Source organism: Nicotiana tabacum, chromosome 23 (assembly GCF_000715075.1).
Source record: "Nicotiana tabacum cultivar K326 chromosome 23, ASM71507v2, whole genome shotgun sequence".
Lineage (NCBI taxonomy): Eukaryota > Viridiplantae > Streptophyta > Magnoliopsida > Solanales > Solanaceae > Nicotiana > Nicotiana tabacum.
Window position 1 is genome coordinate 123,387,071 of NC_134102.1, and position 14,181 is coordinate 123,401,251.

At 38.8% G+C, this 14,181-nt stretch overlaps 1 protein-coding gene across 1 annotated transcript; it reads left to right on the forward strand.

Moving 5' to 3' along the window:
• Window positions 1–8,711: 8,711 nt before the first annotated feature.
• Window positions 8,712–9,689, forward strand: LOC107829170 (ethylene-responsive transcription factor ERF039-like). The gene has a single exon (XM_016656629.2). It carries the CDS (start codon window positions 8,760–8,762, stop codon window positions 9,513–9,515), a length of 756 nt encoding a protein of 251 aa, XP_016512115.1. The 5' UTR covers window positions 8,712–8,759; the 3' UTR covers window positions 9,516–9,689.
• The last annotated feature ends 4,492 nt before the right edge of the window (window positions 9,690–14,181 follow it).

Here is a 14,181-nt window from a genome sequence, read left to right on the forward strand (position 1 = left end):
CCTGGGGAGCCATTGCATTCGGTTTTGTCACCGTGGCCTTTCATGAAATGGGGGATGGACATCGTCGGCCTCTCCCTCGGGCACCTGGTAGGGATCAGTTTATTTTGTTTATAATTGACTATTTCTCTAAATGGGTGGAAGCACAAGCATATGAGAACATTAGGGAAAATAAGTCATTGATTTTATCTAGGACTACATCATATGCCGATTCGGTATACCGGCTGAGATTGTGTGCGACAACGGGAAACAATTTATTGGCAGCAAAATAGGCAAGTTTTTTGAAGACCATAAGATCAAAAGGATCTTATCCGCTCCTTACCACCCCAGTGGGAACGAACAAGTATAATCTACCAACAAAACCATAATCCAAAACCTCAGAAAGAGATTGATCGACGCCAAGGGAAAATAGAAATAAGTGCCACCTGAGGTCTTATGGGCGTACCATACAACCTCAAAGTCTTGTACCAGATCCACACCATTTTCTTTGGTTTATAGCACCGAAGATTTAATACCGGTCGAGGTTGGAGAACCAAGCATCAGATTCCGACATACAACAAGGGAATCGAATGACGAGGCTATGAGTACTAGCCTGGAACTATAGATGAAAGGCGCGAAGCCGCCCTTGTCCGTTTGGCCGCCCAAAAACAGCGGATCGAGAGATATTATAATCAAAGGGCCAACCTTTGATATTTCAATATCGGGGACCTAGTATTCAGAAAAGTTACACTAAACACCCGAAACCCGAACGAAGAAAAATTGGGGATGAACTGGGAAGGACTGTACTAAATTAACGGGATCACCGGAAAAGGATCTTACAAGCTCGGAAAAATGAACGACGAGCAATTACCAAACAAGTAGAATATATCTCACTTAAAATGATATTATTGCTAAGGTACGACCCCAATTCTTTCTTCTATTTTTCTTTTTTACATTTCAAATTGATACTTACAGGCAACTTACAAAGGATGATACGAGATCCTAGGTCTGAAAGCACGTGTTGCACTCTTTTTCCCTTGAACCGGTTTTGTCCCAAATGGGTTTTCCGGCAAGGTTTTTAACGAGGCAACAAGTAATCGTGCTAACTTAGAATCAAAGGTAGGCTACGAACCGATGACAACGATCACGACAACATTCGAGGATTCTCATCGGTCAACCTCAAATACTGGGGGGCAATATCCTCGGGTATCAGATTTTACAAGGCATATCGACTTCGTGATTGAAGGGCCTTGATTAACGGGATTTATTGTAAGGGCCAAACGGTCAAATGAACCGTGCTCGCTCAAATCACCTGAGCCATGGAACAAAACGTGTATACATGTACAACTATTATGCATAGGAATAAAATGGAGACTCTTCTTTGCATATAAGCATCTCGTCTTCAAAAACGTCACTTGCATTTTTCAAGGAATTTTGTACACCTGATCCTCTAAAGATATTGAGCCCAAGGGCTACCTTAATCCGAGTTCAAACATTCTCTGCACAAGGGGATTGTGGGCATTTCCTAACTTAAAAGGCTTAGGTCGTTCCGAGTCAATAAAACTCGAGGGCATGAAGCTTATTTGACATTGCCCGAACTTAACGACTAAGTCGTTCCGAGTTAATAACACTCGAGGGCATAAAGCTTATTTGGCATTTTCCAAATTTAAAGGCTAAGGCCATTCTGAGCCAATAAAACTCGAGGGCATGAAGCTCATTTGGCATTGCCCGAACTTAACGGCTAAGGTCGTTCTGAGTTAATAACACTCGAGGGCATAAAGCTTATTTGGCACTGCCCGAATTTAAAGGCTAAGGCCATTCCGTGTTAATAACACTCGAGGGCATAAAGCTTATTTGACATTTCCCGAATTTAAAGGCTAAGGTCATTCCGAGTTAATAACACCCGAGGGCATAAAGCTTATTTAGCACTGCCAGAGTTTAAAGGCTAAGGTCATTCCGAGTTAATAAAACTCAAGGGCATAAAGCTTATTTGGCATTGCCCAAATTTACAGGCTAAGGCCATTCCGAGTTAATAAAATACTCAAGGGAATAAAACCTTATTTGGCAGCGCCCGAACTGAAAAGGCCACGACCATATTAACACAACTCGAAGATATCCGAGGCTCGTAACAAAATAAAGGCCTTTGAAAAACTCTTATGACTGGTTCTAAAAACTTCCCTCGGCAAGGCTATAAAACTAAGGTATTTCGAGGGAAAATTATCTGTAACACCAAGCCCTTACAATGTCTTAACCCTAAAAAGTCGATAAAGGCAACGTGTCTTCAAACCTTCGAACACAACCTAATTATTTCATGTTAAGGAATCTCGACCTTTGCGAATGCAAATAAAGCAAATAAGAAATTTGAAAGCTACGAAAGAGGCCTTATATATATATATATATATATATATATATATATATATATCAAAGTTCCATCCCTTAGAGCAGGACGACATGTCATATACAAAGGCCAAATTGCCTCAACAAAAGAAACAGTACAAAATTTGAACGGCATAATCTTCACCAGGGGTTGCGTCATCGCATTCGGAGTCTCCCTCACCACCAAACTCACCCAACTCTTTAGATGCCTCGGAATCCTCCTCGGGAAAAGCTAGTCTCCGAGCATTGGTTCTGCATGTCTTGGCATTCTCGATTTCGGTCAATATGTTGAAATTCTGAGCATGGATTCCCTCGAGGGTCTCCCTTCGGGATTCCCACCTCGCATGCTTCACCATGTTTTTTGCCTGCTCCTGGATAGCCTCGACATCAACTTTAAACCGGGCCACCTTTTTATCAGCTTCGTTCCGGGCTGTAATAACTTCTGACTTGGCAGCCTCGAGCTCCTTGGCCAGATTCTCTTGACTAGAAACAACAGAGTTCAGCTGAGATTGGAGTCCCTCGATCATTTTGGCCTGCACCAAGTTCTTCTCCTTTGCAGCCTGAAGTTGAACCTCAGCAGAAGCCAACTGTGTCCGGGCAGTCTCTTTCTCCGAGGCTAAACGGTCCATATTTTTCTGTCATTCTTCAGTCTCGGCTTTGACCGCATCCACCTCCCCTCAGAGTTTCTTGATCACATCAAGTTTTTTCTGAACCTGCGGGAAAGGATCATTAGCTACTTAGTCCGACTCATCATCACTAACTTCAAAAAATATTCTTACCTGCTCGACCAGGTCAGAATGTTCCCTACGAGCTACCTCCAGATCAGCTTGGGATTTTTCAATAAGGAGCTTATAAGCATCCCTCTTTTCGGCAAGCTCCCAGGTCTCGGCCTCGAAACGTTTTGACTCCTCCCGATATTGAAGAAAAACCTCATGATGAAGCCTTATGATCTTTCATGATTAAAGCTAAGTACATAATAAAGGGACATTCGAAATTACCCGATTCAACGCCTGTTGAGCCTCATTAAATAGACAGGGCACCTCTACCTCATTCATTTTTGTTTGATCCTCTTCGGTCACCAAGCACCGAAAGTAACTGGCAATCCCTATCGGGGAAGAAAGAACCCGGGCGTCCTCCAGGATAGACATATAAATTACCCGTCTCCGAGTAGGGTCAAAACTCGGAGCTAGGAACTAGTTTACTAATCGTGGGCCTGAAGAAGGACCGCCGGCTTTCGGGGATGGTGTCTTTTTTGGTACTGGTAAGTCGCCCAACCCGGTAACGTCCTCTGAGGCGGTAGATTCTAGGCCATCAAAGAAATGGTTAAGAGAGTCTACTGCTCCTTGAGTCCCCTCGCCAAGGTTACCTTTCAGTGCCGGGGCCTCGCTTATCATCGAATTAGTAAACGAAGGCGACCCAGAGAGGTCGATCACCCCAAGTGCATCCTTAGGCATAGTATCTTCTGACCGGGAAGTACCGGCCAAATTCCCTTTGTCAGCTTCCCGAGCTCGGAGCAAAACGGTCTCGACCCTCCCTGGTTCAGAGGCTTCGGCTGCTACTTCTTCTACGACCTCCCTGACTTGAGGCAGTTCATAATCACTTCTCATACGGGCCACTAAATTGGAATCTTCTTCTTCCTCTTCGGACTCATCCCTCAACCGATGGAGTGAGTCCAATGAGAGCTCTCGGGCATTTGCGTCTTTCGTTTTACACACCAGTCGCTTCCTTGGTTTTTCTTTTCTGGGTTCAAGAGACTCGGAGCTTTTCTTTTCTTCTCTTTGACCTGTTTTGAAGCGGGGGGATCAGTGTGTACATCGTCATCAGCTGATGGAGGCCTCATCTCGACGTCCTTTGGTAAACCTGCAAAATGAAAATATAATGGATCAGAGACCGATGATGAAAAAATGAGATCAGATATATTATTAGGGGGAAAAACTCTTACCATGATTACGGGCCTCCTGTCGGCCCTTCGAGATCTCATGCCATAAACGCTCAGAGTAAGGTCTCAGTGTCGCGATGCCCTCGACCCACTCTTTAAGTTCAGGAATGGGGTTTGGCATTTGGGCAACAGCTGCCTCACATAACATCAATGAGAAATCAACTAAATGAAAAGCAATAAAAGGAATACCGAACGCAAAGCTAAACTTACGTTTCATGTTCCATTTCTTGGGAAATGGCATATCCACAGCCAGGATTAATTCTGAGGTCCTCACTCAAAAAAATCGATTGAGCCAGCCCTGGTCTCGATCCTCGTTGATACTAGAAAACAAGGTCTTGGTGGCTCGGCGTGCAAGCTTAATTAGCCCTCCTCGGTAAAGTCGAGGGTTGTACAGGTGCATGAGATGGTCGATGGTGAATGGACATCCCTCGACTTTGCTCACAAAGAATAGAAGCAGAATAACGATCCTCCAAAATGAAGGATGTATCTGCCTGAGCGTCACATCATACCTTTTGCAAAAGGCTATGATAACCGGGTCTAGAGGACCCAACGTGAAAGGGCAAGTGTAAACACTTAAGAAAACTTCTACGTGGGTGGTGATTGATTCTTCAGGGGTAGGAACCACTACGAGTTTGCCTACCGAGTTGCAGTCCTCTTTAACTTTATCGAGGATGTTGTCCGAAATCGTACACATGTACCTCGAGACCGGTTCACATCGACCCGGTACCATGGGCGTATTCTCAACCTTGAAATCAACCACAGTAGGGCACCCAGTAGGAATATATGATCTCAGAGGAGGTTCCTCAGTAGCAACGTTAGAAGAGTGTTTAGAAGGTTTTGAAGAAGAAGGTGTTTCTTTTTGAGGAACCGAATTTGAAGATTTTGCCATTTTTATAAAAAATGAAGAAAAGAGATTGTTGATAAAGGGAAGCTTTGAGGTTGGCAATGACAAAACCAGAAGATGAAGAAGATAAAGTTCTTAGAACGCAAGAAGGATTTGAGCGTAAAAGTTCTAACAAACGGATTAAAGGGTAGTTATAGGTTCCTCAAGCGACAATTCATCTCCCGAGGTAACCGACTGTCAACTGACATACATTTAATGCCTCGACGACCGGACTTACGGGACGTTTCTATTATTCTTATCACCTATGTCATGTACCCATAGTCATGATTTATCGAAGTAAGGACCGAGGGTTCATATCGTTTTTAATCGCTTACTCTCCAAAAAAAGAGAGGACTATCTGTATACGGGTAGAACCGAGCTCTATGCTTGATCGAGGCATTTGAAAAAATAGGTCAAGGCTCGGCACCTACATAAGAGATCGAACTTACAGATGTAATTGAGCTCGATATCGAGGGTCGAAGTTCGAACAAGACCATCAGATTTTCCCTCAAGCTTATCGGGGGCACGACCGACCCCGCTTCTAACGGCCTCGAAGAAAATCTTTACCTACTCACACGACAAGCATCCATGATTCTCGCCATTGACCAATTATTATGGCGGAAATTACGGGATTAAGTCAAAAAGGGAGCCAACAGTCTACATAATTTTTTATAAAATAATATCTTAAAGGTTTCATCTCCCCGTATATATAAAGGGAATGTAATAATTCATTGGGGATATTGTAACATACTTAAGAGAGCAAGATATTATTTTTTTCAGTTTTATTCATATTATTATAGCTTCAATAATATTCTGGTAATATCTCTCCTAAATTAAAAGGAAGTTAATCCTACGAGGTTTAAGTTTTTCAATTTGCATGGTTTGTATTTATTTTTCTATTTATTCTTCCATATTAAACCTGATTTTCCGCTTTGTATCAAACTGGATTATGTATCCTTAAAATCACATATAAATTCAATTATTATCCGATTTTTTGAATAAACAGATATAGTCCCTTTAATAAACATAAGAACAAGAAATCCAGAAGAAAACAGAAATAGTAAGAGAGACGACCAAGGGGCAAGCTAACGAGTTAAGGCCTGCTACCTCCACAAAGGGAGAATTAAATATTTCTATGGTTCTAACTTCTAACCAAAGCTTCAATTAATAGTAGGGCATCCAAAGACATATCAAAACATGTTCAAGTGTCCAAAGCACCCAATTAAAGCACCAACGTTTCTTTTCTTTTTCTCAAACTTTCTTTTCTTTATTGATTAAGGTATTGTATGTCACTACTAAAAATTCGACAAAACCCGATCACGATCGACTGACCAATTTTGATCGGTCAAAAAACTGACCAAAGTTGGTCGGTTTTTCAAAATATTTTATTTTTTAATTTGTTTATACGAAACCGACCAATTTTGGTCGATTTTTCATTTCAAATAAATTAATATTAATATTTAAAAAACCGACCAAAATTGATTGGTTAATTCAGCCGGTCATTTTAAAAAATCGACCGAATTTGGTCGGTAATTTTATTTTTTAATAAAACCGACCAACTTTGGTCGGTTATTTTCATGCGAAAATACAATTAAAGAGTATAAATGAAATAAAAGACAGTCTTAGAACAAAATGCATCAATAGTCTAGTAGTAGAATAGTATCCTACCACAGTACAGACCCCGATTTGATTCTCAGATGGTGCATTTTTTAATTACATAATTAAAATATCGACCAACTTTGATCGATTTTTTAGGCAATTTTTTTTTTTTGAATTTAATTGACCAACCAAAGTTGGTCGGTATGCCCTTCCGACCTTCAAATACCGTCCACACGTAAATGGTCGCGTTTTGGACGGTTTTGGGCCATTACCGACCCACTTTGGTCGATTATTTTAGACGATTTTGCCCGAAGTCTGGTAACCTCTTCTTAAAGTATAGGTGCGTCTCTACCTGAATTAGTTTTTTAAGTTGGATTAGACCTAAAATCATAAATATCAAATTAAATTTTAGTGACCCGTTTCCAAAATCACTTTTGTCTTCATTTCTATGGCTCTAGCTTCCTTTTCTCAACTAAACCCATTAGAGGTGCTCCACGCTTCTTTTATTATCTCTCTGGGAGAGCTTGATTTGGGACATTTTCTATGCAAGTCCACACTTAAGTTGTTTCTACTTTAGTAATACTGTGTAATCTCTATGACTCATGTCACACAATAAGAAATTGTCATTGGAGAGTCATTTATGATTATGGTACTTAATTTCACTCTTAGTTTACTTTGGTAATACTATGTAATCCCTATGTCAAATATGACAGCGTTTTTTCTATGACTATGATACTTTCACTCATCATAGAAATAATTACTCTTCTCTATTTGAAATGAACAATGGAGATCGGTGTAATTTCTTTCTAGTGTTCCAACCAATAGTTTAAGGCCTCATGTCACATGAAAATACATACCATTGTACCCATGAATAATAAAGGTCAAATACATACGCAAACACTTAAACTTATCCCAACTTTTTATTTAGACATCTAAACTAAGCTTATGACCTATCAAACACTTAAACTAGATTAGACCTGTACCAATTGAACACAACTGGGTGACATGGCAATTCATATATATCTCACCTAACAAGGACGCGTAATGGCCACAAAAATTTGATTTCTGTTTGTTTTTTTCCAAGTTGTCTTGTTCTTCATCCTCACAGTCATTTTCTTCTTCAAAGCCAAAATTCTTGTACGAGAAAATAGAGTTTCACCGGAAAATTTTTGGATGAGCTGTAATCATTTTCTTCTTCGTGTGTTAAGAGACCCAAATCTGCCTTCATCGTCTTCGCCAAAAAATATTTGAGACCCAACAAAGGCGGATTCAAATTTAATTATCCCTCAAATTAGAACTTCACAGCTTTAAAACATAGACTTTAAAATGTTATGCTCTCAATGAGCTAGATAATGGCAAGAAAGCTTTTTAGGAACTCACGAGCAAGCTCCAAACGCCAAGTAGATCAAACAAAGCGGACACTGATACAACCAAAGCTATGAACCAGAGAGCTCGAGGATGAGAAATCCGACAAGCTCCCAATTGGTTATGGGTTATGACATTAGCAATGAGCTTGCCTCATATTTCCGATACAAGATGAGCATGAAGAAGTTATTTAGAACATCTATGGAAGACGGTGGTACAGTTTTAACCTTGTTTAAGTGTTCCATATGTCATAACGTTTAAGTGTCAAAACGAAAAGTTTAGACAAGTTAAAAATGTTTGTGTATATATTTGCCCATAATAAATTGTACGCGAGTAATAGAACCCCGCATAGTTAAAGGTCATGAGAAAAAAATATTACTTTTGGAGGAATATATATATATATATATATATATATATATATATATATATATATATATAATATTTTAGTAAATAAATAATACTATTTACTTTCACTTTTTTTCTTTTTGTTTGGGATTATTCCATCTCTAGTGGAAAAGATAAAAAGTGACAATAAGCCCAAGAACCAAAACACTATAAGTAGCTCACTAAACCTAAAACTTTGTAGCTCTATAATCCCTCGTATATTTTTCGCTATCACCTATGGAAGAGAAATCTCTCATTTTCATCAACACTAACAATCAAACAACCTCTTCCACAACCCCCCATTTTTTTCCTTCTTCATCTCTCTCACAAAAACCAACAACCTTAGCATCATCAAAACAAGAAACCACTTACAAGAAAAATAAATGCAGTGACATGAACAAGAAAACCAAGAAAATTGACGACTTAAAACACCCTATATACCACGGAGTTCGAAAACGGAGCTGGGGAAAATGGGTGTCCGAAATTCGTGAGCCAAAGAAAAAATCAAGAATTTGGTTAGGTACTTTTGCTACTGCTGAAATGGCTGCTAGAGCACATGATGTTGCTGCAATTGCAATTAAAGGTCACTTAGCTTTACTCAATTTCCCTGAATTAGTCCACCAATTTCCTAAACCAGTTTCTAAATGTGCTAAAGATATTCAAGCTGCTGCTGCAAAAGCTGCTGCTTTAAACATTTGTCCAAGAAATTGTATTTCTGAACAGAGTCAAGGTGAATTAATGGAACAATTTTCCCCTGAAGAAATAGAGTCAAGAGAATCATCATCTTCAGCTTCATCTTTAAGTTGCAAAAATGAGGACCCTTTTCTTGATTTGCCAGATCTTCTTATGGACCTTAGTCAAAATTTTGATAAATTTTGTTACTATAATTCACCTTGGGAATTAGCTGGAGCTGAAAGCAATGATTCTAATCACAGTGACTTTTGGCCAGAAGATCTCTATTTGTGGGACTACAACTATGGAACTGTACTCTAAGAAGTCCTACAAAATAAAAGAAAAGAATTACATAGTTTTGGCAAACAGTTGAACTGACAGTAATTTTTCTATTCTTAATTACCTCATGAAGTCATGACAAAAAGCAAGAACATGAAGTAGAGTAATTGTCACCTCTCGTTGTAAATAATGATGAATAAAAAATTATTTTCTTGATTTTTTTCCCCAAGTACTGCAATATTTTTTGGAAAATAATATTTTATAGCCACTCTTAAAATAATAACTGAAAATATATATTTTTTTGTATATATATACATTTTTGTATGTTATATATAAAAAATATATAAATTTTATACACTTTTACAGCTATCGTATATAAATAGTTTCGATCGCGGGCTAAAAATAATTTTTGCTCTTTTTTTTTTTTTTTTTTTTTGTTGTTGTTAGACTTACTAATTAGCTTGCTTCTTTAGGTAAAACTAGGGGAATCCTTATTTACCAACAATAGAAGAAACTACAACTGGGAACATGTGGAATTTATCATAACATGCACGACGTTTGACAGCCTTTACATAATTGTATAAGTATAGGTACTAATATTATAATTCTTCTGCATATCAAAGCTTATATTCCCTGAAAAGAGAAAAAAACATGTGAATAAAAGCTCAGCTACTTCAGTAGTATACAGAAAACGGCGGTGAGTGATCTAAGAGGTTTTCCTTTTCTTCATCCATTTTTTTCATTTTTTTTTTTGGTGGTGTTATAACTGATTAATTCGCAAACACACTTTGGACAGATGACATTGCAGTGACATACCGTTTTATCGAGCGTACAGATAGTTTCTCTTTTTGGGGTGACAGCATATGCTTACTTTTCCTTTATACATACAATTCTGACCTTAATTTAGTTATCCAGTGAGACATGGTATATTTCTTTTTACCCTTTTATATCAATAGTAAAGTTGGGAATTTTTATTTCTCAAGTTCACCTAATATTCTCTCTCTAGAAACGGATCTATAACGGCTCTTTCATAAGCGAGTTCCCTCACGCTCCTTCCTCATGGATCCACCGGACGGTGTCCCGCTGGCGCGTCTGGATGGCCAATCCAATCTCAACCCTCCAATTAAACAGAGCACTGAATCTAGTGATGGAAAATTGTCCTATGCTACCAAGGTTTTCACTTCCAAATAATTCCCAACAGCCCCAAATCAACATGCAAGAGAATCTGTCATAGCAACACACACCACACACAATGGAATGCCGGCGGTACTCTTCAAGGCGTCGGATTACTATGGCATCATGGCAGATGAGTGTAGGCTCACAATAGTGGGCAAATTTCTCAAACCTAGGCCCCAAATTGACCGAATTAGGTCAAAATTCAAAGAACTAATCTTTATTAAAGGCTCGGTCAAGATTGGGGTTTATGATAACTACAACGTTTTCTTGGATTTCACCAATGAAGAAGACTTCAATTTTTTCTGGTACAAGAGGGTTGTCGAAATTGAGGGACAACAAATGTGGTTACAAAGGTGGTCTCCGGACTTCAAGCCTAAAGAGGATCTACCAGTGGCACCGGTATGGGTACTGCTACCAAGACTACATTTTCATATGCACAGATGGCAGTATGTCAAACAGGTGGTCAGCGCTGTTGGGACTCCACTGGAAATGGACTTGGCAACGAGAGGAAAGGCCAGACCTAGCATGGCTAAGGTAAGAATTGAAATCGACCTACTAAAACAACAACCAGATTCTGTTTATGTTGGTCAAGTTTATGATGATGCTCCTCAAAAAGGCTTTGTTCAAAAACTTGAATATGAGGGTGTCCCAAAGTATTATAAACACTGTAGAAAGCTTAGGCATAACATGATGAACTGTAGAGTTTTAGAAAGGAAAGGAGAAATGAAAAAGAAAGAGCGGGAAGCAAAACAAGACAAGGAGGTGAATCTTGAAACCAAAAAAGATGGGGAAAAAAAAGAGAACATAGCAGCAGTAACAAGGGAAGGCAGCAGAATAAACCTGGAACAACACTCCCAGAGAAAACAGGGACACAATGTAGAGCTTAACAACAAGAATGAGAGCATCAATAAGATCAACAATGAAGAACAACCAAGTGATGAGAACAAAGCTAAAAATCAGGAAAGGATGCAGGGGCAGAACAACCAAAAAAGTCAAGGCTAGGAGACAAAAGAAAATTCTTAAAAAGAAGTCCAAGGTTACCTTTAAATATGTCAAGATCTAAGCTAATTCCAAAAACAAGGGAGCTATAGAAGCAACTATGAAGGAGTAACAAGAAAACAACTCTCACATGAATACTGAAGAAGAAGAATCAAGCAATATTGAGGCCACCAAAAAAGATAAAGTCCCTGACTGGCAGATGTATATCAATGAATCAACTAGTGTCCCTTCAGACATTAAGAATCTACCAGGAATTAACCTGGCAGTCAACTTGATTCCTGAAGAATAGGAAGATCACACGGAAGCAGCTCCAATTAGGAGAGAAACACAACAACAATTTGAAGTAACTTCTCCCAACAGAGTCACTGTTGTAATTCCTGAAGATCAATTACAAATTGGGCATGGCAAAGAGGATGGGGATGATTTCTCACCTATGATCAAGAGAAGAAATCAAAATAAAAAGAAAGAAAAGAAGAAAAAAAAGCAATGCTAATACATCTTCTCAAGGAGGTAGCTCAAACTAATCTCCCCTCCACTGTTTCCATAATTAATGCAATTTTCTGGAATATTAGAGGAGTGAATACCAAGAAAGCTATGCCTAGGCTTAAAAAACTTGTCAACATCAACAAAGTGGAGTTCATAGCAATTATAGAACCTTTTTTAGCATGAATAAGATTGATAAATACATGAAATATCTCAAGTTTCGACACTGTATCTCCAACACCAATGGAAAAATTTGGCTCATGTGGTTAGGAAACAATCAAACCAGTGTGATTAGTGTCAATGATCAACAAATCACTATCAAAATGCAGAATGAGGTGAAAAACTCTAATCTGTTCCTTACTGTTGTCTATGCTAAATGCAATGCAAATGAAAAAAAAGACCTTTGGAGTAGTTTAGAAGGTACTCATATGGTGATTGATGGGCCATAGTGCATTGGAGGAAACTTCAATGTTATTCTTGATCTGGATGAGAAATATGGGGATCGACCTCACAGAATATACAAAAGCTTGGATTTTAGCTCTTGCATGGACAATTGTGAGGTTAAGGATTTGGGTTATGTTGGACCTACATTCACTTGGTGTAACAACTGGAATCCTAGAAGAAGGATTTGGAAGAGACTTGATAGAATTTTTGCAAATGATCTATGGTGCCAACTCTTTCAAAATAACATTGTCAAGCATCTACCAAGAACTGGGTCCGACCATAGACCCTTGTTGCTTAGTTGTCATAACAGAAACAATAATGGCATAAAGTACTTCAGATTCCTCGACTTCTGGACTGAGCAGCCTACCTTCATGAATCTGGTTGAAGAAGTGTGGGCTACTAACATATGTGGGAATGCCTTGTGGAAACTATAACAGAAACTAAATATGCTCAGCAAAAGACTCACTCAATGGTCTAAAGAAGAAGTTGGCAATGTGTTTGAACATGTTCAACTTTGGGAAGCCAAAATGCAAGAACTAGAGGAGTTAGATTTTAACAACAACACTGATTCCTCTATAAAATAACTGAACAAAGGGCAAGCAGAATACATTAGATAGATATCCATGCAAGATGCTATTCTGAAACAGAAAGCTAACTCCAAGTGGTTTGAAGAAGGTTATTCTAATACCAAGTACTTTCACGCCTTAATCAGAAAAAGAAGAAGAAAACTCCAACTTCACAGGATCAAAGATCATAGAGACTGATGGGTAGATGGTGATGACAACATTTAAAAAACTGCCATTCACCACTTCTAAAAGAGATTCGACATTCATCACCAATTCAGATATACTGACATTCTTGATTGCATTCCCCATAGAATCACTGATGAGGACAATAGATCTCTCACTCTATTCCTAATACTGAAGAAATCAGAGATGCAGTCTTTGATATGGGAGCTACAAGTGCAGCAGGTCCTGATGGCTTCAATGGTACTTATTTCCCTAAGTGCCGGGATATTATCAAAAATGATATCACTGATTTTGTTCAAGAGGTGTTCAATGGGAAGAGACTTACCAAATTCTTCTCACATACCTTCCTTGTCCTGATTCCTAAAGTGGAGTCTCCTACCAACTTCTTTGAACTTAGACCTATCAGTCTAAGCAACTTCACTGGCAAGATTATTTCCAAAATTCTATCAAGAAGACTTAACCCTATGCTTCACAAGCTCATCTCAGAGAATCAAAGTGGTTTTGTCAAAGAAAGATCTATTACTAAAAATATTCTTCTTGCGCAAGAGATCATTCAGAATATCAACCATAGGAATTATGGTGGTAACGTCATTATCAAACTAGATATGGAGAAAGCCTACGACAGAATGTCATGGAACTTTCTTGTGTCTGTTATGAGGAAATTTGGATTCTCAGAGGAATGAATTGACATCATTTGGTCTTGGTCAATGAAGTCTGGCATTCTATTATTATCAATGGTACTAGGAAAGGTTTCTTTACTTCTTCCCATGGTCTTAAGTAGGGGGACCCTTTGTCCCATTCCTTGTTCATCATTGGTGCTGAAGTCTTGTCCAGATCTCTGAATAAGCTATTTGAAT

Excerpts from the sequence above, each read along its gene's own strand:
- LOC107829170 (XM_016656629.2), top strand. The coding sequence starts at position 8,760 with ATGGAAGAGAAATCTCTCATTTTCATCAACACTAACAATCAAACAACC.